Here is a 24,729-nt window from a genome sequence, read left to right as displayed (position 1 = left end):
TAGATGAGTATATGAGTATATCATAAAACTTTAAATGTTATTTTAGGTGTCAATATAGATGATTAAGATGCATTGTAAAATATGAAATTACTAATACAAGATAGCGCCTGGCATCTCGACTTCACACTTATAATCATCTTAGATACATTCTAGAAATCCATTGCATCTAATAACACCCCCAAGTAGCCCCCCTCCCCCCACATCTCAATAATCCTCATACACCTCACACAACTCAAACGGCACCTCCCCCAACACGTCCCTAAACTTCATAAACGGCTTCCTCACCGACACCCTAAACTCCTCCGCCCTCGCCATCCCCAACCCCCCCAGCATCTCCCAGACCATATCCCCCGCCCAATGCCGCTTCACCAACGCATCAACCGGATATATCGTAACATGCAACACCTTCAACCTCGTCATCAGCACCAAGCACCGACACACCTCATCCCAATCCAGTCCCGGCCTTAGCCCGCCCATCTCACCAGGGACATCGAAATCCCCCGCCCGAACTGGGACGGAGAACTCGTATTCTAGTCGTAGCACGCGCACCCAGCGCATGAAATCTGCGCCTTTCCGGTCGGCATCTACGAACATCGTTAGAGCGGGTGGGTGTAGGATTGTGAAGCCCGTGGAGGCGTAGAGGAATCTGATTGACTCGTAGTACCTTCTCGCAATTAGCTCTCCCTTTCGCTATGAGCACTTATTACAGCTCCTAGGGGGATGTCGGGGGTGGGACATACACCTGCCGACAACACAGCGGAAGCCCGAGCAACTCCCCCGTCACCCCCGGCTCCTGTTTAAACTCCAAATACTGATCACACTCAGGATACCCCCTCGCCACGCTCCCCCTCCACCGCGCCTGCCACTTCCCCCCACCCGGCTCCGAATCCAACTCATTGTGTCTTAATTTCGCCATCAAAGGTTTATCCTTCGAGAACCACGGCACAGCGAGATGTAGTTCCCGGCCCGCGAAGACGAAGTGGTAGATGCGCGAGCGTATCTCGAGAGGGAGGAGAGTGAGGAAGAGAGAGGTGGTGAGGATACATGGGGAGGGGTTATGTCGAGGTTCATCAATGGGGGCGGGAGTGGTGATGGGTGGTTTGCGAGGGCGGGTGAGGCGGCGGGCTTGGAGAAGGGTGGCTATGATGAGGGGTTTGAGCTTGAGCTTCGGTGATGGGTTTATATTGGGCTCCATAGTCAGGGAATGCCATGTGAAGCTTCATACAGACGAAAAAACAGAGTAGAAATCCTATCCATCCTTTCGCTTGTAGCCTTCAGCCTTGCCACGACCACAATGCCTGGAGTAGCTGTCAGGTAGGCGACCGTGGGGGCCACAATGTGGGGTGATGCTGGGAGTTCGCAAGGGTGGCCACGCTAGGGTATTATCCGACCAACTATAGACAGCATCCCATTATAACAAATGCTCATAATAGATGCAATTCCAAAAATGAGAATATAATATAAACCCATAAAACCATAAAACCCAAACAATGACCCCCAGAAAAAGCCGCAATCGCCGAACCGGACCGATCTCCACCCCGGATTCGAAAACAACCACAGCAACACCCCAACGCATCATCACGCCACAACCCCATCGCCCTCGCCAGATAAAACACAAGGCCCAAAACGCCGTTCCAGTCGCAAAACCACGGCGGTGGGGAGTCATCATTAACGCTGGTACATCGTTCTCAGATTGGATATCACGGATTCTAGCGCCGGTGCTCAGAGCGGGTTCGTTGATTTGTATGGCGCTCTTGTTTCTGTATGCGTTGTGGAACAATTGGGTGCTTGGGAGGCCAAAGTAAAAGAAGTATTGGTGTTGTTTTTGTGCCTTCAGTGAGGTAGGAGAGATATGTTGCTGCTAGGAGCTTCATTGTGGAGTCGATGCACTGTTCTATCGCTCTCCTATGGGCCAAAGTAGACGTGAGGAAATATATTGAGTTTGTGGAAATTCTATAATATGAAATGGGACGTAACCAGAGCGTTCCACCTCGAGCCATACGCGCCTGTGAATATATCGAACCAAAAGTGAAAGTCGGTGTCCAAAGTGAGAAACCAACCAGCCTCTCTCAGCCCCCCGTTCCCGTATAACTCCAAATAATCGCTCAAAAGTACCTCAGAAACTCCATCATCAACCAGACCAAAAGCCAAACCAACACCCACTCAATACTCAGGCTGCGGCATATTCTTCTGCCTCATATGCTGACAAATATACCACGGCAACAAAGCCCCCTTCGTATTCGCTGCAATCCCAATTAGCTACTTCTCCCTCGCAAACGCTAGAACCTGACACGGCACCGGTCCTCCTGTTTACGGTAAGACCGCGCCGGCATTGCAAAAAGGGGCTCAAGACGTACCAATAACCGCAATCTGCGCCCCCCTCCGTCGATCAACCTCCTTCTTCAACATCACCAACAGCGTCGCCACCACCACCTCCTCCCCAATCCCATCCGCGAACGTATCCACCCCGTCCCTATCAAGCGCCATCTCCAACCTCCCCCCATTCCCCGCACAACTCTTCTTCGTCCCCGGCGTCCTCGTCTCCTCCCCCCTCACAAACCTCGCCACCGTCGTCCTGACCTCTTCCTTCCCTTCTCCCTCAACCCATTCCAATAAAAGGAGGGAATTGCACCCTTCACCTCTATCCCCCTCAACGCCGCGCCTCTCGGAACTGCAGCCGTAGCGCCACTGGTACCGGCGTCCGCCCCAGCTGAAACGGATCGTGCGAGCTGTCCATTTCGGACGCGACATTACTACCTCTTCGTCGCCGATACAGACCACTGGATCTGACGACGGTCCCCACTTGTAGCGCGTCTCTGCCAGAGGCGCGCCGGTCTCATCTTCGGCGCGGACCAGGGTGCAGTTCCCTGAATTCCTCACCGCGCGCGTAGAGAGATAGACAGGGCGATCGCAGCGCCCGTTAGAGTCCAAACCAAAGACCGCGGTAGTGAGTTGCTTCGGCGGACTGGGGAAAGCGAGCAAAGCGTGCCCAGAGGTTTGGATTTGCAAGCTGGTAGTGGCGTGGAAGGGTGTGTAAGGTGGGGGAGCGCGGAGGGTGGTTTGCGAGTAGCGGGTGCTGGTTGAGAGGATGGAGGCGGTTTCGAAGGGGTTTTTGAAGGAGGAGGTCTTCTTGAGGGAGGAGCGGAGGGAGTGGGTAGAGGTGGACGTTGTGGGGAGGAGTTGGAGGGGGTAGGTGTCGTGGGAGGTCATTGTGATGGTGGTTGGGGTTTGTGTGCTGTGTGCTGTATCTGTGTGTTTTTGTGTGCTGGATGTAGTATTGTGAAGCTGTGGACAGATAATAGAATATAATCGTGAGAGTTGAATAAGAAATCGCGAACCTACAGCAGGAAACAAATAGTTATATACCTCACCATCCTCCTCCTCAAATGCCGTTTGATCCCCTGGTTGCGCCCAAGAAACAACTCTTTAAGCCTTGCGGAGTGTCTCTCCAATCGCATCCCCATCCCGCCTTCCCCCATCCCCACTAGCGTCCCTTCCCAGCCCACCCTAGCCCTGCCGGAGTTCCAGCACAGCCGCGCCGCCAAATTCCCCACTTTCCCCTTCTGGGCAGCAATGCGCGAATGCGACGCCAAGACCTTCCAGAAGCGTACTATGGTAAACCTTTTTAATTCGTCGTCATCACGTGCAGGGGTGTGCCTTTTTGACTCCTGGGAGACTGCCAAGTCGGCGAGGACGAAACAGGTGCGATGCTGCGAAAGGGGGTAGGGCGCAGGCTCAGCCGCAATACCCGGGTTTGGGGGAGAGATAGAGGGTGATGAGGTATTATGTGTGATTTGAATTGTATGTGTTGGAGATGTGATATGTAGATGTGACGCATGTAATGGGAGATTTCTCTCAAACTCCGTAGCCCTCCTTAACGCCTCCCCAGTTCTCCCTGACCTATGGTAACAAATGGATATCGCGCAGCCCTCCCCCACCTGAAAACAGAAACAGTAACCAAAACGCGACCCGGCGCCAACTGGGCGTTTCCGGGTATCTCATAATCCCGCCTCCTGTAAGGCTTGACTGCGCAAGAACTTTTGCTCCTCGATCTGCTCCCTGGCCGCATCTCTCTGAGACATAGGCCACGCAAACCACGGTGCCATCTCATCCGACATCCTGTCCTCGATGGTATTGAGCCACGCGACGCTGCCCGAATGCCTGGGCCTCCATGGCTTATCCATCTTGGTGCCAGCGCTGTCCTCGTTCTTCAGGACCGGGTCGAGGATCATCTGGAGAGCGATCATGTGGGCTTGTAGGAGCATCCCGACCTGGTTGTCCGGGTGGATGAATTGGTGGAAGTCAGTTGCGGACATGTAGTATGCAAATATACCGTAGATCTTCATGATGCCGATATATGCTAGAATAATTAGCAAGTGACTGGTAAAGTTGTAGAGGATGAAAACCTACCCTGCCGGCTAGATATCTGCGCCGCCTGGGCGATCTCCAGCATACATTCGAAAAAGGCCTTCTCCGCATCTCTCACAACCACTGGCCTACAGGCCTCGAGGGATCCGATAGCCCCGTTCGTAAGGTCTGGGTCAATATCCGGAGGGCCCTGGAGATATGGCCCCATCTTCACCAGCTGCTCATCACTGAGAATCCCTTCAAAGATAAACTTGAGCTGCTTGACCCCCATTTGCCAGGCCACCACCATGCACCCGCGAATAAAAGACATGTATTCTGGGAAGCCGTCGGAGATGAGAGCTGATTGGAAGACGAGCGTATAACACGTGGCTAGCATGGCGTTTCCTTCTTCCATTGTATGGACGCCGTGCGACAAGGCTGTGCTTAGGGACTCGATTGCGCGTACGCGGTGGTTAATCCCCGATATAGCGAGGGCTGAGTCGTTTGGCGAGTATCCTGAAATGTCTGATGCTGCGAGCGCGAGCATTGCGTGTAGTAAGTACTCATGCTGTGGATTGTGTTAGTTATGGACCATTGAGGAGTAGGAAACTAGGCGTAGCATCTGAAATGGGAGTGGAATAGCGTACATTATGTGCGATACTTGGGATATCGTGTGTCCAGGCGGCCTCATTCCCAAGCGGGTGAGAAGGGTGACATTCTTTAACAAAGTGATTAAACAATCGGAAATCCTGCATGGAAAAAGTATTGGGCGAGTCGACCTGAGGAGGGATTGCCCGCACAATCCTCCTGCCATCGTTCCCCGTCTGCTCAATCTGAATCTCTGGCCATTCGCATGTCAAGCCTCTCTTGGTGCACTGGGTGCAATCGGGGTGGTTCTCGGGGCACTGAAGTGCAGGGTCAGCATTTGTAGGCTTGTCCACGGACGGTGTCTGTCCATACTTTGATGCGCCTCCTCTTGCAGTTGAGGCATCCGCGGCGCGATTTCGTGTGCACTCGCCGCAGAAGAGCGGTGTTTATCGGAGAGCGGCTGGAGTTGCTTGTGGACGAGGGGGTTGCCTCTGGGGATGTGCTGGACGAATTGTCTCGCGGATAGTGGCTGGTCGAGGGGACCGCAGAGTCGAAGCTGGTATAGAGGAATTTGGTTGCGCGGGTCATGATGTCTAATACGGCCTTGACATATGTTTGACGAGAGGATTGGAAAATATCAAAGCAAAGGGAAGATCACAGAGAACAGAGCAGTTAAAAGCTGCTGCCTTTTTGAAGATCCGATTAAGAGAGGGGCGATGGAGCTAGGTGCGGCATAACGAGGCTGAGTACCCAGTGACACACCGACACCGACGAGATCTGGATCTTCAAGGTGTGTAGCACCGGGCGTGGCGCTGGGAGAAAGATGATGTATACCGATGCCGATATGCGGTGACAGCTACGATGAGGTGGGCTGTGTTGGAGGGGTTGGAGATGTAAAGATACTTCCTATAAGGGAGATAAAGAAGGAGGTGATTGGGTATATGTTACGAGTAAGACGGAGGCATTTTACAAACTTAAGAGTAGGGGTATGACTGGTATGGCTGGGGTAGTGGTGGGGGTCGTCGTTGATGTTCTGGCTAATTGCCTCTTTGGGTTAGACCTGTCACTCGTTACCCAGACATTTATTTGCTGGATAAAAGATTGGCGCTAAAGGCCTAAACAAGCTAGTGTACTGGCCTTGTGCCATAGCATCTATGTTTGTCATGTTTGCTCTCCCGGACCTCTTGTCACAGGCAACCCCATTGACCACCCTGAGCTTCATTTCTGATAGCTCACATTCGCAGCATATGGCAAAAAGTCTATCCATATTGATGCTCTGAACAATACACAGCTTCCCCAGATAGTCTTGCTGGTTCTTCGATACATTACCCTCCACCTTGAAGCCTATCTGAGCCATGTCTTATGATGGGAGCGCAGCCTCGCCTTCGCCAGACAACTCGGAGCATCAGGAGGTGACCGATATACCCATAGCGACTCTCATACAACACCTCGTCGATGCCAAGAAGGCCCTGAGTTCTATTGGAACATTATGGCGAGCCAACGAGATTGTCAGCGCGGCACAGGATGCGCTGGGAGAGAGCGTCATCTTGACCGCGAGGACAGCCTTTCTACGGACGGGGATATCACAGCAGGTCAGGCTACTCGAGAAGGTCCGGAGTGGGATTCAGGTCGTCTACGATGATGGACAGGCCGATTTTGAGGTAACCCCTCCCCTAGCCCGTCCCCTAGACCATCACTAACAACTACAGAACGTTATCAAGAACCTCGATGACGCCGACGACCGCCTAAAAAAGACCATGTCCACCCTCCGCACCACCATCGTCGCCTCCGCCCTCCGCCCCCCCTCCGAACCCCCCCGCTCCCTCCTCGACTTCATCGACGAAAACGCCATCGAAGCCACCCGCTCCGCTCTCAAAAACACAATCGACCTCACCCAATCCGCGCGCTCCTCCTTCGCCTCCTCAATCCGCACCTTCGATACCTCGCGCCAGGCTCTCAAATCCGCCATCTCCTCCGCCCCCGCCCCAACACCCGCACACTCCTCCCCCATCCCCCCGCTCCTCCACGACCTCCGCAACCATGCCGCTGAAATGGCACTCCTCCTCGAATCACTCACCTCCCACTTCGACCTCTGCGCCAAAGCAGTCAAGCACACCGAGGGCGGCTTCCTCGCTCTCAAAGCCGCGGCCTCAAACAACCAGCTCCCCGCCGGCGTCACCGTCTCAGGCGTCATCCCCTCCCCCGCCGCCTCCTCACACCTAACCCCCATATCCCCAGCCGAGCGCTCAGCCATGCTCCGCGTCCTCGCCGCCGACGCCACTGAACTCCCCGCCGTAGTGCAAGACCTCGACCTCCGCCTCCAAGAAATGGAAGCCCTCCTCCCCCACATCTCTCACCACGTCTCCGCCGCCCGCTCCGCCTACACCGCCACCACCGCCGCCTTCAGCATGCTCGAGCACCTCGCCGCGTCCCTCCCCTCCTACATCGCCGCCAGCACATCCTTCGCTTCCGCCTGGCAATCCGCCAAAGCCGCTCTAAACGACCAAGCGGATGAGTTAACGAACATGCGTACCTTCTACGACGGTTACCTCGCCTCCTACGACGGGCTTGTCCTCGAAGTCGCGCGTCGTCACGGCGCGGAGAGGAAGATGAAAAACGTGCTTGCGAAGGCGATGGAGCAGGTTGAGCGGCTGAGAGAGGCGGATACGGCGGAGAGGAAAGCGTTTAGGAGGGAGGTGGGGGCGTTTTTGCCGAGTGATCTTTGGGAGGGGTTGGTGGGGGATGCGCCGAGGTGGGAGGTGGGGGTGTTTGAGGAGGGGGGAGGGAGTACGCCGGGGTTGGAGAGGGGGATTGTGGAGGGGTCGTTGGGGAGGGAGAGGGAGAGGAGGGGGGGGAGGGAATAGGTGTTCCAGTGGAAAACTATGGAGAGAGGGAAGAGAGACGTACTGTATTTACTATACCTCGCTTTTGTCGCAATATTATGATATCTCTGCATAGAGGTTATGAATACAATCCATCTAATCTATCCATCTCTTCCCAGCCTCCAAAGCGCTGATTTCCCCCTCTATGAACCCAGACATGAGATCAGAGAGTATAAGATCGCAGCGAGATCAAACTTAACCCCCAAGACCACTTCCTGTGCCGAAGCAGCCTGCGATGCGAAACTTCACCAGAATAGCCGTTCGACAAAATCAGCTGCTTACAACCGCCCCAGCTGGTTCGAACGTACCAAGAGGAAGCAATCCAAACAAGCCACTATCAGGTCCGGTGCGGCGGTCAAATCATTTCCCAACAGTTTGGACAGCAGCCCGGACAGCAGCCGCCCATACAACATCTCCGATGATAGTTCGGACAGCCGCCTTCAGGGGTGAAGTAGGAGAAAGGGACAAAAAGAGACAGACTGGGAGAGAGAGAGGATAGGAACTATATGCCCTTGTTCTTGTCACGGTCGCTTCTTACGCTATATTCTCGTTACTGTCGCTACCTGTCACCGCTACCTACTTCTGATCACCGCCAGCTTCCCACCACCGTCTCCTATCACCACCGCCTCCTTCACAACTCCCTGCCTGCCTCTAATTTCTACCTCCCACTCTCCACAACCAAGGCGAGGATGCTCACAACGCCATAACTAAGCAGAAGACTCCATGGCACCATTTTCACGCGTAAAGGTGGCGAGCTGATGGCTGGGTTCCAAACCTTTCTTTGCGGGTATTTATAGATTGCTGCTGTCTTCAGCGCCTGTATAAATCGAATCAGGGAGGAGGAGAGAGAGACAGCAGCACCAAGGTGACGATGTAGTATAAAAAATCAAAGATGAGAATACAACGCAGAGAAATGCTTACCAACACCCGCTACCTACCCTATCCCTATCTCTCATATCTATCATCACAACTTTGATATCCAATCCTACTTATATCTCCATCTTCACAGCTTTGATGTCTCATCCGGCCACCATTGTGAAATACCTGGGTTGGTTGCGTTGGAAGGACGTCGAAGGTAACCGTCGTAAAGGCTGAGAGAATGTAAGTAAATCTCGAAGCAAGTAGAACTCGACACCTGGAGAAAGCACTTCTTGTCACTGTCGCCTGCCTGTCACTGTCACGGTCGCTTCCTGTCATCACCAGCTACTTCTCACCGCTGCTTGCCTCTTACCACCGCCTGCTTGCCTCTCGTGCCTACCTACTACTCTTCGACTCCAGGCAAGAGTTCTCACAGTGCTGTGACCAAATGGGGCTACCAGCCAACCCACAGGAAAGGGTGATGGCCAAGGGTTGGATCCCATATCTTTCCTGGAGAGTATAGACACAGCCGTCTTCAGCAGCGAAATATATAAATATAAGAGAGAGATAAAGAGAGAGCGCGCGCGAAGACGACAATGTGATGCAGGACACGGGAATATGGAAAGTATGGAACGTTGAGTAATCCCCCCTCTCACCCGATCTACATCTCTATCTCCAGACAACTCTACTAATTCCCCCTTCCCCACCCATATCTTCATCTCTCTCAAGCTCTATCTCCATCTCCACAACCCCTCTATCACATCCCACCCCATCATCCCACGTCCACGCACGCCATCTCACATGGCCTTCCCCCATCCAGACCCTCCCTATCACCGACACCATCCCCAAACGGGAGCGTCCACGCGGACCCGCCTTCTAAAGGATCAGCATCAGCATCAGCGCCACCACCATCCCTGACCCTGCATCTGCACTTGCGGAGCCCCCGATCTCCACTCCTCAACTTTCTGGTCAAGTTTCCCCAATTCCTCTCATCCCATCCTAGACTATGGCGAGTTTGTATGTGTCGTGAGGTTACGAGGAACTTCAAATAAAAAACACGGGGTATTACGACTAAGTTTCCTCTCCTCCCCCTCCCCCGCAACCCCGGAGAATGTCGGAAATAGCTTATTATAAACTCGTAGTTCTGAAGAAAGAAGCACGCCATGTACGTAAACGCTTGCGGCATTTTCCCCCATCCCCCCAGAGTCTTCACACAGACCAGGCGGAGGGATCTAACGGTCTGTAACGAGATAACTTAACGGCCCGTTTTAAGCAAACCCCGGCTCTTGTATGCAGATCGATGGTGGCAAAGAAAGGTGGACGTTGAGAACGCTGATTGGTCGGGATATGGGATGGGATGGTGGCGGGTGAGGAGAGATAAGCAATCGGGAATGTTGGGACAAGCTTTTTTGTGTCCTGGTGGTTGATTGGGTATGACGTTGAGAATTGGGGTAATCGCAACGGTTTGTGAGGGGTTTACGGCAGTTCTGATGCGATGTAGAGGACTTTGACATTGATATTGATATTGATGGTTTAGATACGATAGAAATATTGAATATAACATATAAACAGAACAATAACGCTCGTCCTAAATTAACGGGCACATCTACATTTCTCCAAAGCTTCTTTAATCCTGCTTATGCACTTCCCCTAACACCATTCTCCCACTCTCTGACATAATAAGAATTCCCCTCCCCCTACCAGAATCTCCACCACGCGCGTCGGCCAGGATGAAGATGGACAGCTTCTAGCGCCATCTACTAACCCCCCTCGCGCCTCTCGAGCCTCTTTCTGTGGTTCTCTCCACCGCAAAATTGCGACTTCGGAGATAGTTAGATGGGGGACGCCGACGCCGACGACGACGACTAGGGGGATTGACGGGAGTGCTACAGGGAAAGGTACGCGAGGTACGGGTTCTGTGTGGGGAAACCGGCGGGAAGTGAGGTACTGGTACACTTATAATCGCACTATCCCCGACTGCCGCATCCGTTGAATCAGAGGTCCCATAGTTGCTAACTTGTTACTTGTTGTTCCCACATCGGAATCCGGTCATCCAGACACAAACCGGCACTTGCCTCTATACAACGTGTACGCATACACTAATATCCAACCAAATAACCCCACAATCCTTCCTATTTGAGAACTTAGAAGCGGTCCTGATGATACCACGGATTCCCTGCCCATTCGCCTCCTCCTCCTCCTCCAGGGATGGGGGTACGATGTACGACTGAGTGAGCATTATACAACCCAACTCACTACTTACTAACCTCCATCCTTCCCGGTCCCAATCCCAATCATGCCTACTCCTTCCCATCATCCCCGCAAATATTCTGATATCCCCGCACGCTGTGACGCGCTGACTCCGCACGCAACTTTCCGGATTGTGATTATTCTAGCCTACTGCACACGCACCCTGGTGGTATCGGGGAAGAGAGGAAAGAGGAAGAGGTTAATCTCTTCCTCTATCTCTGGTATCATCCCCCTTGCAAGCGTAGATTGTCGATCTAGTCTGGGGAAATTCTTACTTAACAGTTGACATCTGCCCCGTTGTCGTCTCGTATCCATCCTTCTTATAACCCTCCCTCCACCCTCACCTCACCTCTCCTCCTCCCTCAACCACCCATACAATCCCTCAAAATGCAACACGACTCTTCAGGCCCCGATTCCACCATGGAAAAAACCCAAACCACCCTCACCTACGGCGACGACGCCCAGCTCGCCGCCCTAGGCCACCAGCGCGAACTCAACCGCTCCTTCTCCCCCCTAGCCATGCTAGGCCTCTGCTTCGCCATTCTCAACTCCTGGACCGCCCTCGCCGCCTCCCTCTCCCTCGCCCTCTCCTCCGGCGGCCCCTCCTCCGTGATCTGGGGTCTCATCACAGCCGGAGTCTGCAACCTCTCCCTCGCTGCCTCGCTCGCTGAGTTCCTTTCCGCCTACCCGACGGCCGGGGGACAGTATCACTGGGTTGCTGTTATTAGCTGGAAGAAGTGGGTGCCGATCTTGAGTTGGGTGACGGGGTGGATTAATGTGTCTGGTTGGATTGCGCTTGTTGCGAGCGGGGGGTTGTTGGGGAGCCAACTTATTAGTGGGGTTATCTCGCTGGTGAATCCGGAGTATGTGCCGAAGCCGTGGCATCAGTTCCTCATCTATATCGGATACAATGTCGTTGCGTTCCTCATCAACACCTACCTCACACGCATCCTCCCTACTATCACCAAAGCCGCCCTCTTCTGGTCCATCACCGGCTTCGTCGTCATCTCCATCACCGTCCTTGCCTGCGCCTCCCCCAACTACTCACCCCCCGACTTCGTGTTCCGCGAATTCATCAATGAGACAGGCTGGCCCGACGGAATCGCCTGGCTTCTCGGACTCTTGCAAGCCGGGTTAGGGCTCACTGGGTTCGATGCAGTGGCGCATATGATTGAGGAGATTCCCAATGCAGCTGTCGAGGGCCCAAAAATCATGATTGCCTGTGTTGGAATCGGAGTTTTCACCGGCTTCGTCTTTCTCGTTGTCCTCCTCTTCGTCGCGGGCGACGTGCAGGAGGTTATCAATTCAGCTGCTGGTCCCATGTTGGCTATTTTGTACAACGCCACAGGCAGCAAGGCCGGCTCCATCTGTCTCTTAGTGTACGCCTCCCCCCTTCTCCACCCCCATATCCCTATCTTTTAAAGCATCCCAAGCTAACACGCCACAGCTTCCCCCTCGTCTGCCTCCTCTTCGCAACAACAAGCATAATGACCACCTCCTCGCGCATGACCTACGCTTTCGCGCGCGACGGCGGCCTCCCCGCCTCCCGCTTCTTCGCCAAGGTCCACCCACGCCTCGATCTCCCCCTCAACGCTTTGTACCTCACCACCGCCCTCGTCGTCGTCTTCGGGTGCATCTTCCTCGGGTCCAGCAGCGCGTTCAACGCCATCATCTCCGCTAGCGTCGTTGCGCTGGGCGTTAGTTACGGGATCCCCATCGCGATTAACTGCCTCAGGGGCCGCAAGATGTTAGGGCCGCGACCATTCGTGCTCCCAGACTGGTTGGGGTGGATTGCAAATCTGATCGGCCTCGCCTATGTCATCGTCACCACCGTCCTCTTCCTTTTCCCGCCGGAGATGAAGGTTACGGGGAGTAACATGAATTACTGTGTCGTGGCGTTCTTCCTCATATTCGTCATCGCTACCGTGCAATGGTTCGTCGATGGCAGGAAGAACTTTAAGGGGCCGAAGTTTGATGCGCATGCGCTTGAGCATGGGGGGGTTATTGGGATGGGTGGGGAGGCGGAGGGGAGGAGGAGGAGTGGGGAGAGTGGGGGGACGGTGGTGGAGGAGATGAAGGTTAAGGAGGAGGAGGAGTAGGAGGGTGGAATGTGTTGGTGTTGGAATATGGGGAGATATATTAGATGAGCTATTTTGAAGGAATAAACCCCCAATAAAGAAGTATTATACACATTGTTCATACCCACCTCTATCCGCGGATGATAGTTGACGATATGAGCGCCACATCTTCAACCCAAAGTTATCCCTTACTACCCCACCCCGCCCCATTCCCCGACCAATGGCCTAGCTGAGCCCCTGATCATCCACCAGCTATATAAATCACCCCATCCCCCTCCTTCAAGAGAAGCAGAGGCCAGACGATCCACTCACGGATTATCCTTGGGGTGGCGGAGCGGGGTCCGTGGTAAAGCATGTTAGTTGCGCAGATATTCTATGCTGACTGCTGCGTGGTCAGATATCATAAGAGTGGTAGATAGGCGGGTGGTTTAAACGGTGACGAGAAGTGCGTGAGGAGAAAGGCTCAGGTGAGAAACGGGCGGTGACAGCAACACCCCGACGTCATCACGATGACAACTCGATTGGCACTTACCCACCAACTGCTCGGTGCCTTCATACTCGCAGATACCGTTTTACCACGCAGCCAGGGCGCGCCATATTGCATTTCCGTTCTCTCAATTGTGCTGGGTGTATGGAGCGAGGATGGAGAAACGGGGGGTGCTTTATAGTTGCTAGCTTTGGCGTTGGAGTCTTCGGAAAGAGGGAGAGGGCTTGATGTAGGGTGTTTTTTTGGGGGTATTGTTCGGGGGATGGTGGTAATGAAGTGGTTTAGGGGAGGGGAAAGGGGATCGTGAGATGGTGGGTGTTGGTGATTAGTGTGGAATATATTTATGAGATTCAAATATGCCACCCCCTTTCCTTCAAAAAAAAAAGGAGTGTGGACGAATAGCCATATAAACCGCCATCTATACCTAAAAAATAACATCGAGAGAATAACAAGTGCACTCGGGCGAACACCAGGACGGCGCGATGTCCCATGTCAGCCCGCAATGCATTGGTGCGAATTTAATTTCAGAGGTATATACTGGACTTCGAGGACTGAGAAGAGGGAACCCAGCAAACAACTCATGGCGATGCTAGCAACTTTCAGGGGGGTTCGGTTGGGTGTTCGTGTTAAGGTGAGCCGGGGTGCATGGGTGCTGAGTTTTGAGTTCTGAGATGGAGGAATTTGATACGGCTGTATGACCTGGCGGTGACAGGGTGGTTGAGCGGTGGTGGTGAAGCAGTGATGAGAGGAAGTGGGCAGTGACAGCAAATCGGCGTGATAAGAATTCTGCAACATTAGCCCTCGCCGTTGTTCTTAATACACTCCATGTGGAGATTATCACGATATAAGAGCCTCAAAGGCCTCGAAATGTTTTCCGTAGTGATTTTATGACGTTCTGATTAAGGCAAGAAATTGTTTCCGTTGCAGTGTGTCTTTTATATGTTCAGGGGGGTGGGTAATTTGGGGTCGTCGAAGGGAAGATTAGCTTTCAGAATTATGATACGAACAAGTTTTACGTATCCAATACAAATAGAGGTTCAGGGGTTCTTTCTTTCTCTCAAGTGTATAAAAGGAGCTTTGTGGGTTGAGAAGAGTAACTTGAGAAAAGCAAAATAACATTGGGACCAGACCCGGATAATCCGTTCTGAGGTGTATGGGGTTGCGTGTGTATTGGGGCATTGAGATGGAGGAATTTCGAAGGATGGTATGGATAGGCTGTGCGGTGGTTTAGGCAGTGGGGGTGAGACGGTGATGAGAGGAAGTGGACGGTGACAGGAAGTTGGTAAGATGGCAGTATGGGTATCGTACTAAAGAAGTGTGTGCCCATCATTCTCATCTCTCTATTTCTTTTGCGACAGCAAGGAAAGCCTGCAGCACGGTACTCCATTGGATCTCGATCTGGATGTTTTTTCTGTGCCGAGTAACTACTCCCACGGTCTATGGGTATTTATATTGATTGGAAAATGAAAATAGCCTCACTCACGCCACTGTGGAGTTGTCTCACTGTCTTACTTTGCATAATACCTCCTGTATTGGCAATAGGCGGTGTTATTAGTAGGCTCCAATATGTTTCTGTCTATTTATGCATTTTGGAGAGTCGGAGTGTGGGACGTGGGTAGTGGTGGTAAGGGGGCTATATGCGGACGGATGAAGTGCCTCCACCAGCAGCCTGCAAGCTCGGAAGAGACCCGTTTGCCGTACAAGATGTGTTAAGGGAATTACTCGGGCCCAGACGCTGTAGGTGAACTACAACTGTAACTACATATATGATGGACCTGGGGGCCATGGGAGTCCGTTCTCCCTCGAACACACTTGAGTCTCTGTGTTGTATCTCTAGGAGGTGACTCTGTCAGGAACGTTTTCCCATATATAAACCCGTCCTGAACATGACAGGAGTCTCAGGTATCCAAAAACGCGTTTAAAGACAGCGACTACAAGTGGTCTGTATTCCCTCCCCCCTCAGACCAGGCTCAATACTCCAGGTGTGGACAATAGCAACGCTATCAAAGGGATCGCAGAAAAGGTGAAAAGGAAGGGCGCCGACAGTGGCAAATGCGCGGTGACAGTAGGTTTGTGGTAACAGAAAGGGGGGAGCTGTACCAGGTTCGCAATGCTGGGCAATACCCCTGTGTTGTAAAACCCAAGGCTGCCCCGTAGAAAGTTCAGTGGAGGCAGAGTATGCGGTGGCCTGACCTAGTGAGATTGTTAGAGACGAGAATGGAGGAATAAAGGAAGGGTGCTCTTTATATCTATTTTTGGCGCTTCGGGGTTCTTTGTGGGAGAGAAAGCGGCTTTGGCGCCTGTCCGCTAAGTTACTGGGCTGTGGGCATTTTATTTATTCAGGGTGGATGAGTGTAGAGTATCCAGTTCTGGTCGGGTAAGAAAGAAATTTGTTGAGATGGGATCTAAAATATCAATCTAGCCTTGCTGGCACTCCCTTTCGGGAGTTGAGAGGAAATAAAAAAGGAATAGGATGAGAAAGGCTTGTAACCTGCATTAAGGTAGTTCTCCCTAAATACGGACATTCAAACAAGCCACGGTTTAGTCGAGGAGTACGCTGGGACGGATTTGGGAGGGGTGGGCGGCGAGGGTGATTTTGGGCCGTGGCTGTAGTGAGAAGGTGTGGTGGGAAGAAGTGAGTGGTGAGAGAGGAACTAGACGGCGACAGCGACCTTGGTGGCGACAGGAGGCACCTGACAAGAAACCCCACGTACCCCCTTGTCTCTTGAAGCGCATATTTTTCAGAATATCGAAATATGTGGCAAATTGAGCCTATTTCGTTGACTACTTTTTCGGCATTCCTGTTCTCCTCAGTAAAGTTGCGAACGTAGGGAGTACTCGTATGTTGCAAAGGTATAGTAGTTGGGAGTAAGAGCTTCGAGCAGTCAAGAAAGATTGCCAATGGTTGAACTGAGATTACTTTCGCTTTGACCTACGATATGAGCAAAGACATATAGCATGCTCTTTATATCAGTGATCGTCGAGTCTCTTTATGGGAGACAAAGCACTACTACACCGGACTCGTGACTGAGTTCGTTTTCTTTATTAATGGGAGAATTGGTGACGTTCATCGAGCCTTCGTTCAAAAAAATTCTTTGATGGGCTTTGGAAACATGGATCCTTCTCCTTTTTCTGCTGGAATGTCGGATTTTGCCTTGTTCAATTCCCACGAACAGGCACATCGTTCAGACAAAGCTTCTCCGGTGACATATAACCCGGCCAGACTTCGAAATGGCAGAGTTTGATTTCGGATTATTATAATTGAAAACCAAACCACCCATCGTCAAAAGTTTACATATCACCAACTGCAACATTCGATACTATAACAATCATGATCATCAACGAACTCCCCCCGGACTCCTCCACAACCTCCAACCCCCCTCCGCGCCAATTCTTCGCAAACCAACCGCCTCCTACGGCTCCCCGCATAATCGAGGAAGTCCCAAACAATGCCGCCCGAAAGACTCTTGCGGAGCTATTCGCTTCATATCCCAAACCCGGCCAACCCAGCCAACCCAGCACGGACACAACCACCTACCCTCCCTCGCAAAACGGTCCAGTTTTGACACACAATCAACCCATAATCGACACTAACACCGCCCAACCAACTCCCCCGGATGCCCCACAATCCTCATACAATCCCACACAGCACGTTGGTCCTCCTCAATGCCTATGGTTCCCGCCTCGTCCGCCAGGCCAGGATATCGACGGTAACACCTCCATCCCCGATAACCCATGGACACCCCTCCCCCTTTCAGCCACCATGGTGGACGGCCCCTATTCGCCAGTCGCACCCAAAACGCCAATAGTACCCAGAAACCAAAGCATCAGCATGCCTGACCGCCCCAGGACCCCCGCTTCAAAGTTCAAGACCTTCTTCTCAGACATCCTCTCATCGGCGACTGCCGTGCCCTCGAAATCTGCCAAATCCCATATTTCAAATCCCGCAGTACAGCCATCAAGGCGTCACTCGACAGTCAACTCCAACCTCCGCCATCCACGCTCCGAACAGACACATACCCGCCGCACCCTTGCCACAGCCCTGGCACTGCCAGACTCACCCACCTCGGTCCCCAAGTACGTTAACCCCTTCCTTACGCGTCCTATCACCGTACCTCCTCGAGTCACCATCCATCCCAAATCCTCACCTGAAAACGTCTCTCCACACACCCCAACCGCCCCAGCTCCCCAATTCCCTGACGCCCCTTTTCCGCAGCTCAATACTCACCCCTTCGGCGTCCCTCCCACAGTCCATGTCCTCGCCGACTGGCCTTATGGGCCCATACTCGAGACCATGAGCCCCCGCACCCGCCGTTTCGCAATAGGCGGCACAGATGCTGACGGGAATGACATGAAAATTTACCGCCCGCGGCTTGACCGTGACACATACCTAGAGTGTCTCCCACCCGCCTCGCGCGTGGTAGTATGTTGCACGAGCAGCGCATGTGGAGCTATATGTGAGCTCGACGGACGGGCTGGGGCCTGTCGCCGACGAAGTGCCCCCGTTAAAGATGCGGCGCGCTGGGAGCGTTATATGTGGTCATGTGAGGGTTGTGGGGAAGATATGGAGATGCAGGTATTGAAGGAGAGCGAGGGCAACTCGCCGACAGGCACGGGGGACGCATGTTATAAGAAAGATGAGCAAGATGCGTAATTGAACACTGAGATGTTGCTAGCTGGCTAAGATCTACTTCTTGAGAAGACTCGCCCAATTGCCCTTGACCTTTCCGGGCCCGACTTGCGTCCCGCCTGGGGAGGAACCCTCGCTCTCACTCTCCGACGCCTTCGCGGTGCCTGCCTTCGCGGCCGGCTCGCCCACCTTCGCGTCTCCGGCGATGTAGCCCTCGTTCCCCTCGGCGTCAATGTGGCTGCCTCCTGCTGCGCCTTCGGCCTTCGTGCTCACGTCTGCAGCGAGGATGGCTTCAACCTTGGATACCTTCTCGGCGAAGTGCTGCTTCTTGTCTGTGCGAGTGCCAGCGCGGATGTCGGTCTGGACGCGAAGAACGCCATTCTTATGCACAAGCGTGTGGGCCTGTCCGATGATGCGGAAGACCTCGTCCCAGGAGCCCTCTATAAAGGAGGTTAGAGGTTACTTATGAGAAGAGGTAGGTTGCTTGAGTGTGTGAGGACTCAGGGGAAGTGCTACTAGCACGTGATTTGGTTGGTTTTACAGGCATTATAGAGATAAATGGGAAGTCGCCAAGGAAAAAGCCAATTATCTTGGAAAATAAAAGAGTGGGAAATTTACACGTACCAACTGTAGTACCAGCAGAGTGCATGGTGTAAGACAGACCACTTGCTTTCATGAGGCGCTGAACTGCAGCGACCTCCGCGGAGACGGATGCAGTCGGGGTGCCAATCTGTTTTGTAGTCAGTTAAGAGTTTAGATAATCAAATATGAAATGTATGTTGTATGTTCAAAGGTGAGAAGTCCCCGCGATTTGAGAAACAGTGGACCTACGGGAATAAGACAGAAGTCGGCCACGGCAGTGGCGGGGGTTGGGAGGTTGGCGTAGTCCATATTGACGATTGTGCACAAAGCAGAGGAGACTGTTTAATAACACGCTTTGCTAATCAGTTATCGGTATTGTGATCTAGTATCGGTACATGACATCCATATTTCTGAAGATGAAGATGCGAGGAGAAGCAAGAAGTCGCCCAGTCTCAACAATATGGACGCAAGGGAAAGAAGGTGGGGCAGTCACGTGGTGCATTCCGATAGCCGCCGCAATATATTTCCAAAAGAGAGGCCAATACTTTAGCTCTATTTATGGAGAACTGAATTAATTGATTACAGGTCTGAGCAACTGAGTACCTACATATTAATCACAGTTGCTGTAAACACCAGCTATTGTTCATTGTCATTCTTCGGGCCTTTGGGCGGAATTGTAGATAGACCAAGTGAAGCTGCACCCTTTTGCGCCAAGAACAACGCAGAGCTTCTTCCGTCTTCCAAATCACACAAACACCGCAAGTCACAGAAATTGAGGCATGAGACGTAGTATCCTCATCTATTCATTCATAACTTCGTTAGACCAGAGAAACGCCCGCCCAGTACCTTCCTAATAATTTACAAGTATTTCTTTGCGGACGCCACCACGCGGTTCCTGAAGACCGGGCTTTTCACTTCCATATTAACTTGGTAGAATGGGCTCATAGTTGTCTTCACCCAGTTCTCGTATACCTCAACAAAGAACTGTCGGATTGCCTCTTCGGTCTGGGGGGATGTTGGGTTCGCTGCGATTGATGTCGACGCCCGGGTTGATATCGCCGTACCAGTAGGTTGTGAGGGCATTTGTAGGAGGAGGAACTTGATATCTATTCCGCCGATTAGTTCTCTGCACTGTTCATGGCGATGTTGTACGTACTTCCAGGGGTGATAAAGCATGAGACGTAATTATTGTAAAACCGATCGAGGCACTTCAGATACCTACAAAACTTGGTTAGTCTATGACTCCTTCAGCTCGAATGACTAGAACCTACATCAGCCCAGTCCCCCATTGCACTTCCTCCACAATATCCAGGCTGCTATGCACCACGAACTGGTTCATATAGCGGGCCTGCTCCGGAAACCGCGCGATTCCATCTCCGCCTTGCTTCGAGCTGCCGAACTCATACTCGAAAAGGGGGTTATCTTGCGTGCCAACAATGGCAAAGTAAAACGACATTATTTCGTATTTACGCCCTTGCTGGGCATGGATTGGAGAGGGAGCTTGCGGCTGTGGTGTTAACTGACGTTGGGTGCGGAAACAAGCGCTGATTGGCTGCGGCGGGTAGATGTCTTGGCGCGGCTCGCAGGCTCAAAATATTATCGCGGCTGCCAATTGCGAGGAGTTGATTCAGAGGCGGATAATCAGAACACCATGTTTGGAGCCTTCAGACCTACGAATTCGCTGTCGGTGGGACTTCTCTGGTAAGGCTATATTTCCTCTGACTGTTGTCAATCGGGGTTCAGGAGCTGACGTGCGACCCTTACAGGAAGATCCCATGGAGACTGTCCAAGTTCCAGAAGGCACGACAACGCAAGCGCCTCCGCGCAGTCGACGCAGTGGTCTCAATTGTTGACCAGGCACTGGCCAAGAAGGGAATGGAGATCAAGCCAGTTGAGAGGTGGAAGGCCGAGATGCCAAAGGAGCAGGAGATGGTGCCGAGGGACAAATATACTATTTTCGATCGCAAGGAGAAGAAGTACCGGAAGGCTATCCACAGTAGGCAATTGCCAGTCCCTATAGACGCCAAAACAGATATACTGACGCTGCACAGAATTACCCAAGTGGACGAGAGTTTCTCAGCGTGTCAACCCCCCTGGATACTAGAGCTTCGATGGGATGGAGTGGGCTGTACTATATTATGGCTGTGGATATTACAATGCATGGCAGGCGTTTATGGGAGATTGATGTACGATGGAGATAAATATGTATACCGCAGGATGAATGTATCAATCATTTCCGCTGCCCTAGGTTTTCCTGCTACGCCTTCTTTACGCCGTGAATGCCCATTATATTGCCTCCTTACAGCCAGTTGTGAATACCGCCTACCTTCCCTTGCCATATTCTTCCTCCTCCTTGACGCGCTCGGCTTGAATAGCTCGGCCCAATCCTCCACGACCTTCATCATACTCCTCACGGTATTCGTCACGAACCTGCCCACCAGACTTTCCGCGGCCGTATTGTCTGCCCTCCTCGAAGCCAGGGTCTAAATCCGTACGAATGATACGCTCATCAAGCTTTGTCCCACCAATGTACTTCATAGAATCCAGCGCATCCTGGTGAGTGTAGTATTCGACGAAGCAAAAGCCACAGGGTGTCTTGTTGAATCTATCCAGACCCATGACCAATCGCTTGATCTCTCCGCATTTGGCGAATAGCTCGTGGATCTGCTCTTCTGTGGTGTAGAATGACCTTTAAAATATCAGTACAAAGAAACTGTAGAGTCGCAAAATAATGCAAGTAAAAACTTACAGATTTCCAACGTAGAGGGTCGTCGCATCCTTCAGAGGATCTTCTTGAGGCTCTGGCGTCCTTTCTCTCTCTTCACGATCGTCATACCTACGCTTCTTCTGTGTTGAGGTCAGTAAAATGAATTGAAGACAGCCAGAAATTCCTCCAACTCACCCTCCCTGCGTAATAGGCGCTTGGCCTATCAAGCCTGTCAACGGTGTTCCTAATCACTGCTCCGGGCATGATTGCTGCTTGTCTGGCCTGCGAAAGTGCTTCTGTTCGGATTGCTGCAGCTACCCATGTGGATGTTGTTGCGCGGCAGGTCGCGCTTAATATTTCTGGCGCTAGCGCTGCATGTTGACTTTCATTGACACAACCACTCGACGCGCATTAGCTTCAGAAGTCTTTATTGCCAGCTAAAACATGATTTAAAACATATCGTTGACCTCACACCAGCCCGATCAGCTCAAATCCGAGCTCGAAAATCGAAGATGCCCGATATTGTGAGCTATACGCCTGCTTGGCTTTCAAACCCTTCCCTCGGACACGAAATATTCACGCCAGCTCGTCCAAAGCATGTCGATGGGCGAGCGCCTTCTACGAGCATTTCTGGTGGAAGCTCAAAATACAATGTGAATCCGGGCCCAAAGAGAACTATTGCCCGCCGTGGGGCGGAAGTCTTCGTTGCTGTTGGCAAGGAGATCAGATGGGCAGATCTAGTTTATGTGAAGGAGCTGTACGAAGTGAAGCTAGACAGAAAGGCCAGAGGGAAACGCGCCGAAGATTTCTCCGATGATGGCAGCAGCAGCGATGATGCTGCCGAAGGTTATAGGGTACGTGCTGTCAGTATTTATAAACCAAGCATAACTAACTAACCCGCCACAGATTATCAAAACCACAGTAGCAGATGACATCAAACAGCTTGTTATTTCCCCTCACGGCGACTACTTGGCTATCCTTACCACACATACAGTACATATCTCTGTTCTACCCGACTCCTCGCACTTGACGGGCCCCGACCGGAGTCCGCTACGACTGAAAACGTACACGTTAGGGCCTACAACTCATGTCACATCGCAATCTGCCGTGAAATCAGCACTGTGGCACCCCCTGGGTGTCAATGGAACATGCTTGGTTACCGTCACCGAAGAGGCAGTCGTGCGCATATGGGAACTTTCAACCACGGACAGATGGTCCTTTGACAGACCGGCTCTGGCGATCGACTTGAAGAAGCTCGCTGATGGAACATCCCTTGATCAAGACTTTAGCGCCTCAAAATTCGGTTCCAGCAAAAGATTCTCCCCAGATTCGGTCGAGATGGAAGTGGCGTCTGCGTGTTTTGGTGGCAGGGGCACTGGTGGATGGTCCCCCATGACACTTTGGGTTGCAATGCGGGAAGGTGATGTTTACGCACTCTGCCCGCTTCTGCCGGAAAAGTGGGCGCCCCCTCCGACTCTAATCCCGTCGTTGTCTGTGGCAATCGTTGCAAAGGTTGCTATGATGGAAGACGACTTCGATTATTCGGAGGATACGAAGCGATTAAGCCAACAGCAACTTGCGTGGATGTCTGACCTTGACAACCAAGAGCCTGTTACCGTGGAGGGTCCTGTTGGAGAAGAGCCGGCAGATGTCTATACTCGACCTCAAAAGCCTGGCAGGGTACCAAAACTCCAAGGCCCATTCATCTTCGAGCTTGCCCCGGACGACTCTGATAATGACCTCGACACTCTCCTGAGTGACATATTCGTCATTGGGGCTAAAATTGACGCAGATGCGCTAATGGATGGCGAGGACGCTGAACTGGACTTTGATGAGGTTGATCAGGAGGGGCTTTCAATCGGCGTCATTTGCCTTGCCAGCAGTAGTGGGCGGGTCTCCATATGTCTAGATGTCGATGGTGTTGAAGCCCAGTGGCTGCCCATTCGCAAATCCAAGCAGCTGCTGTTTCCCCAGCAGACTACCCCACCATCGCTCTTAACGTATCAAGTCCTGGATACGCTCCGATCCAAAGAAAATAGGGAGGACAACTGGCCTATGTTTAGCGAAGACGTGGCGTCGAGGTACTCCTTCTTCGTCACGAACTGGTCCAACGTTACATTCATTTCGCTCTCGGCGTGGGTCTTCAGACTTGAAAGCGATTTACAAAATGGTCCGGCTGCAGGGATCGATTTCCGCCTTGATCTCCTTGCAAAGGGCGAAAACTTCATCCGCGATCGCCTTATTTCTAATAATTCCCAAGGCGACGAGTCATTGCCTGCTTTGGCTGCCTGCACAAGCATCAGGGACCCGGATTTAGGCTACTTTCTCCTGACCAACTCTTCTCATGGTCCTATAAGTCTGACATTAGCCACTCCTGAGGACTCATTCAACATGCGGCGACTTATCACGGACTCGCCTTCTAACGAGGATTCCGAGTCGCCTGATCAGCCTTTGCTTTTGTGCCCACCAAGACCAGTCTATGAACCCCCTGCGGCTTTCACGGCTCCCTCTAACCTCCCAGAGTGGCACGACAATCTCCGACACAGCAAAAATAAGAGGCTACTTCACGAGCCTATCCGACTCTCACCAGCAACATTGACCATATTTGCTGATGCCCACAAGATCATGAGCGAAGAGACTCACCGAATTAATGGTGCAGCAGCTGAGCTATTCCGCCGCTGTGAAAAGTTGCAAGTTGATCTGAAGGAACAGATTGCCAAGGCCAACGAAGTCGCGAACAGGATTGAGCAAGTCATCGGAGATGATAACGATGTTGACGACAGTTATGTTGGCGCCAATCAAAGCATCGAAGATCGCATCGAGAATGCCAAAGACCGACAACGGGAGCTAGCTGAGCGAGTTGAGAACATCAAGAAGAAAGTCGGGAGATCGGTCGTGAGGGAGTTGAGCGACCGCGAGAAGATTTGGTTCGAGGAGATCAGCACGCTGAATAAGAACATCCTTGGCGCTGAAGAGGGGAAGGACAGCGGTCTTACCGGCGGTAGGAAAATGGAGTTTTGGAGACGCTTTGAGGAGGTTAAAAGCTTGAAAGAGGGGATCGTAGAAGAAGTTGCCAAGATAAGTGAAAAGGAAGGGTCTCGGGCAGCGGAGGCAACCAGGGACGAAGGCGTTCCTACGGATATTCGACGAGGAAAGGTCGCTCAGGTCATGCAACTTATCGAAAGGGAGACGGCGCTGGTTGAGGGAGTAAAGGGAAGGTTGGAGAGACTAAGCCTAGTGTAGGATTCTATGTATTGATTACAAGCGTGGGTTTATTATGTAGCAATATGGCAACTTATGATAGAACATGACCATTGAAT

General features: G+C 52.2%; 11 protein-coding genes across 11 annotated transcripts; 5 read left to right on the top strand and 6 right to left on the bottom strand.

The window, feature by feature from the left end:
* Positions 1 to 204: 204 nt before the first annotated feature.
* On the bottom strand, positions 205 to 1,195 carry VE01_06757 (uncharacterized protein; the record flags this gene model as incomplete). The annotated part of the gene is made up of 2 exons (XM_018276197.1): positions 205 to 664; positions 741 to 1,195. 2 exons carry the CDS (start codon positions 1,193 to 1,195, stop codon positions 205 to 207), a joined length of 915 nt encoding a protein of 304 aa, XP_018129737.1.
* Positions 1,196 to 2,259: 1,064 nt separating this feature from the next.
* Positions 2,260 to 3,210, bottom strand: VE01_06756 (uncharacterized protein; the record flags this gene model as incomplete). The annotated part of the gene is made up of 2 exons (XM_018276196.1): positions 2,260 to 2,306; positions 2,358 to 3,210. 2 exons carry the CDS (start codon positions 3,208 to 3,210, stop codon positions 2,260 to 2,262), a joined length of 900 nt encoding a protein of 299 aa, XP_018129738.1.
* A 291-nt stretch (positions 3,211 to 3,501) lies between these two features.
* VE01_06755 (uncharacterized protein) lies at positions 3,502 to 5,995 on the bottom strand. The gene is made up of 4 exons (XM_018276195.2): positions 5,308 to 5,995; positions 4,995 to 5,252; positions 4,411 to 4,915; positions 3,502 to 4,360 (listed from the first exon to the last, which is right to left on the bottom strand). The coding sequence occupies exons 1-4, from the start codon at positions 5,521 to 5,523 to the stop codon at positions 3,999 to 4,001; spliced, it is 1,341 nt and encodes a 446-aa protein (XP_018129739.1). The 5' UTR covers positions 5,524 to 5,995; the 3' UTR covers positions 3,502 to 3,998.
* Positions 5,959 to 7,799, top strand: ATG17 (autophagy- protein 17; the record flags this gene model as incomplete). The annotated part of the gene is made up of 2 exons (XM_018276194.2): positions 5,959 to 6,596; positions 6,645 to 7,799. Exons 1-2 carry the CDS (start codon positions 6,291 to 6,293, stop codon positions 7,797 to 7,799), a joined length of 1,461 nt encoding a protein of 486 aa, XP_018129740.1. The 5' UTR covers positions 5,959 to 6,290.
* A 2,464-nt stretch (positions 7,800 to 10,263) lies between these two features.
* VE01_06753 (uncharacterized protein) lies at positions 10,264 to 13,024 on the top strand (the record flags this gene model as incomplete). Its single annotated transcript, XM_018276193.2, has 2 exons — positions 10,264 to 12,304; positions 12,373 to 13,024. The coding sequence occupies exons 1-2, from the start codon at positions 11,313 to 11,315 to the stop codon at positions 13,022 to 13,024; spliced, it is 1,644 nt and encodes a 547-aa protein (XP_018129741.1). The 5' UTR covers positions 10,264 to 11,312.
* A 3,542-nt stretch (positions 13,025 to 16,566) lies between these two features.
* VE01_06751 (uncharacterized protein) lies at positions 16,567 to 19,144 on the bottom strand. The gene is made up of 3 exons (XM_018276191.2): positions 18,952 to 19,144; positions 18,745 to 18,850; positions 16,567 to 18,560 (listed from the first exon to the last, which is right to left on the bottom strand). The coding sequence occupies exons 1-3, from the start codon at positions 19,009 to 19,011 to the stop codon at positions 18,178 to 18,180; spliced, it is 549 nt and encodes a 182-aa protein (XP_018129743.1). The 5' UTR covers positions 19,012 to 19,144; the 3' UTR covers positions 16,567 to 18,177.
* Positions 16,822 to 18,144, top strand: VE01_06752 (uncharacterized protein; the record flags this gene model as incomplete). Its single annotated transcript, XM_018276192.1, has 1 exon — positions 16,822 to 18,144. One exon carries the CDS (start codon positions 16,822 to 16,824, stop codon positions 18,142 to 18,144), a length of 1,323 nt encoding a protein of 440 aa, XP_018129742.1.
* Positions 19,145 to 19,486: 342 nt separating the features above from the next.
* On the bottom strand, positions 19,487 to 20,204 carry TRS20 (TRAPP subunit). Its single transcript, XM_018276190.2, has 3 exons — positions 19,974 to 20,204; positions 19,859 to 19,920; positions 19,487 to 19,808 (listed from the first exon to the last, which is right to left on the bottom strand). The coding sequence occupies exons 1-3, from the start codon at positions 20,156 to 20,158 to the stop codon at positions 19,561 to 19,563; spliced, it is 495 nt and encodes a 164-aa protein (XP_018129744.1). The 5' UTR covers positions 20,159 to 20,204; the 3' UTR covers positions 19,487 to 19,560.
* A 133-nt stretch (positions 20,205 to 20,337) lies between these two features.
* VE01_06749 (uncharacterized protein) lies at positions 20,338 to 21,011 on the top strand. Its single transcript, XM_018276189.2, has 3 exons — positions 20,338 to 20,403; positions 20,469 to 20,698; positions 20,754 to 21,011. The coding sequence occupies exons 1-3, from the start codon at positions 20,354 to 20,356 to the stop codon at positions 20,804 to 20,806; spliced, it is 333 nt and encodes a 110-aa protein (XP_018129810.1). The 5' UTR covers positions 20,338 to 20,353; the 3' UTR covers positions 20,807 to 21,011.
* CBC2 (nuclear cap binding complex subunit) lies at positions 20,914 to 21,744 on the bottom strand. The gene is made up of 3 exons (XM_018276188.2): positions 21,605 to 21,744; positions 21,452 to 21,549; positions 20,914 to 21,391 (listed from the first exon to the last, which is right to left on the bottom strand). Exons 1-3 carry the CDS (start codon positions 21,671 to 21,673, stop codon positions 21,025 to 21,027), a joined length of 534 nt encoding a protein of 177 aa, XP_018129809.1. The 5' UTR covers positions 21,674 to 21,744; the 3' UTR covers positions 20,914 to 21,024.
* A 65-nt stretch (positions 21,745 to 21,809) lies between these two features.
* On the top strand, positions 21,810 to 24,721 carry VE01_06747 (uncharacterized protein). The gene is made up of 2 exons (XM_018276187.2): positions 21,810 to 22,263; positions 22,316 to 24,721. The coding sequence occupies exons 1-2, from the start codon at positions 21,922 to 21,924 to the stop codon at positions 24,650 to 24,652; spliced, it is 2,679 nt and encodes an 892-aa protein (XP_018129818.1). The 5' UTR covers positions 21,810 to 21,921; the 3' UTR covers positions 24,653 to 24,721.
* Positions 24,722 to 24,729: the final 8 nt, after the last annotated feature.

This window comes from Pseudogymnoascus verrucosus (assembly GCF_001662655.1).
Source record: "Pseudogymnoascus verrucosus strain UAMH 10579 unplaced genomic scaffold scaffold_26, whole genome shotgun sequence".
In the NCBI taxonomy this organism is placed as follows: domain Eukaryota; kingdom Fungi; phylum Ascomycota; class Leotiomycetes; order Thelebolales; family Thelebolaceae; genus Pseudogymnoascus; species Pseudogymnoascus verrucosus.
This window is presented reverse-complemented; position numbering and strand designations above follow the sequence as displayed.

Excerpts from the sequence above, each read along its gene's own strand:
- VE01_06755 (XM_018276195.2), bottom strand. The coding sequence starts at position 5,523 with ATGACCCGCGCAACCAAATTCCTCTATACCAGCTTCGACTCTGCGGTC. Across the intron at positions 5,253-5,307 it reads GCAAGAGGAGGCGCATCAAA|TGCCCCGAGAACCACCCCGA; the intron begins GTATGGACAGAC and ends CCTGCACTTCAG. Across the intron at positions 4,361-4,410 it reads GCAGATATCTAGCCGGCAGG|CATATATCGGCATCATGAAG; the intron begins GTAGGTTTTCAT and ends TAATTATTCTAG.
- VE01_06751 (XM_018276191.2), bottom strand. The coding sequence starts at position 19,011 with ATGGACTACGCCAACCTCCCAACCCCCGCCACTGCCGTGGCCGACTTC. Across the intron at positions 18,851-18,951 it reads CCGACTTCTGTCTTATTCCC|ATTGGCACCCCGACTGCATC; the intron begins GTAGGTCCACTG and ends ACTACAAAACAG. Across the intron at positions 18,561-18,744 it reads CTCTGCTGGTACTACAGTTG|AGGGCTCCTGGGACGAGGTC; the intron begins GTACGTGTAAAT and ends CCTCCTTTATAG.
- TRS20 (XM_018276190.2), bottom strand. The coding sequence starts at position 20,158 with ATGTCGTTTTACTTTGCCATTGTTGGCACGCAAGATAACCCCCTTTTC. Across the intron at positions 19,921-19,973 it reads CAATGGGGGACTGGGCTGAT|GTATCTGAAGTGCCTCGATC; the intron begins GTAGGTTCTAGT and ends CAAGTTTTGTAG. Across the intron at positions 19,809-19,858 it reads ATGCTTTATCACCCCTGGAA|ATATCAAGTTCCTCCTCCTA; the intron begins GTACGTACAACA and ends TCGGCGGAATAG.
- VE01_06749 (XM_018276189.2), top strand. The coding sequence starts at position 20,354 with ATGTTTGGAGCCTTCAGACCTACGAATTCGCTGTCGGTGGGACTTCTC. Across the intron at positions 20,404-20,468 it reads CTGTCGGTGGGACTTCTCTG|GAAGATCCCATGGAGACTGT; the intron begins GTAAGGCTATAT and ends CGACCCTTACAG. Across the intron at positions 20,699-20,753 it reads GTACCGGAAGGCTATCCACA|AATTACCCAAGTGGACGAGA; the intron begins GTAGGCAATTGC and ends GACGCTGCACAG.
- CBC2 (XM_018276188.2), bottom strand. The coding sequence starts at position 21,673 with ATGCCCGGAGCAGTGATTAGGAACACCGTTGACAGGCTTGATAGGCCA. Across the intron at positions 21,550-21,604 it reads GCGCCTATTACGCAGGGAGG|AAGAAGCGTAGGTATGACGA; the intron begins GTGAGTTGGAGG and ends ACCTCAACACAG. Across the intron at positions 21,392-21,451 it reads ACCCTCTACGTTGGAAATCT|GTCATTCTACACCACAGAAG; the intron begins GTAAGTTTTTAC and ends GATATTTTAAAG.
- VE01_06747 (XM_018276187.2), top strand. The coding sequence starts at position 21,922 with ATGCCCGATATTGTGAGCTATACGCCTGCTTGGCTTTCAAACCCTTCC. Across the intron at positions 22,264-22,315 it reads ATGCTGCCGAAGGTTATAGG|ATTATCAAAACCACAGTAGC; the intron begins GTACGTGCTGTC and ends AACCCGCCACAG.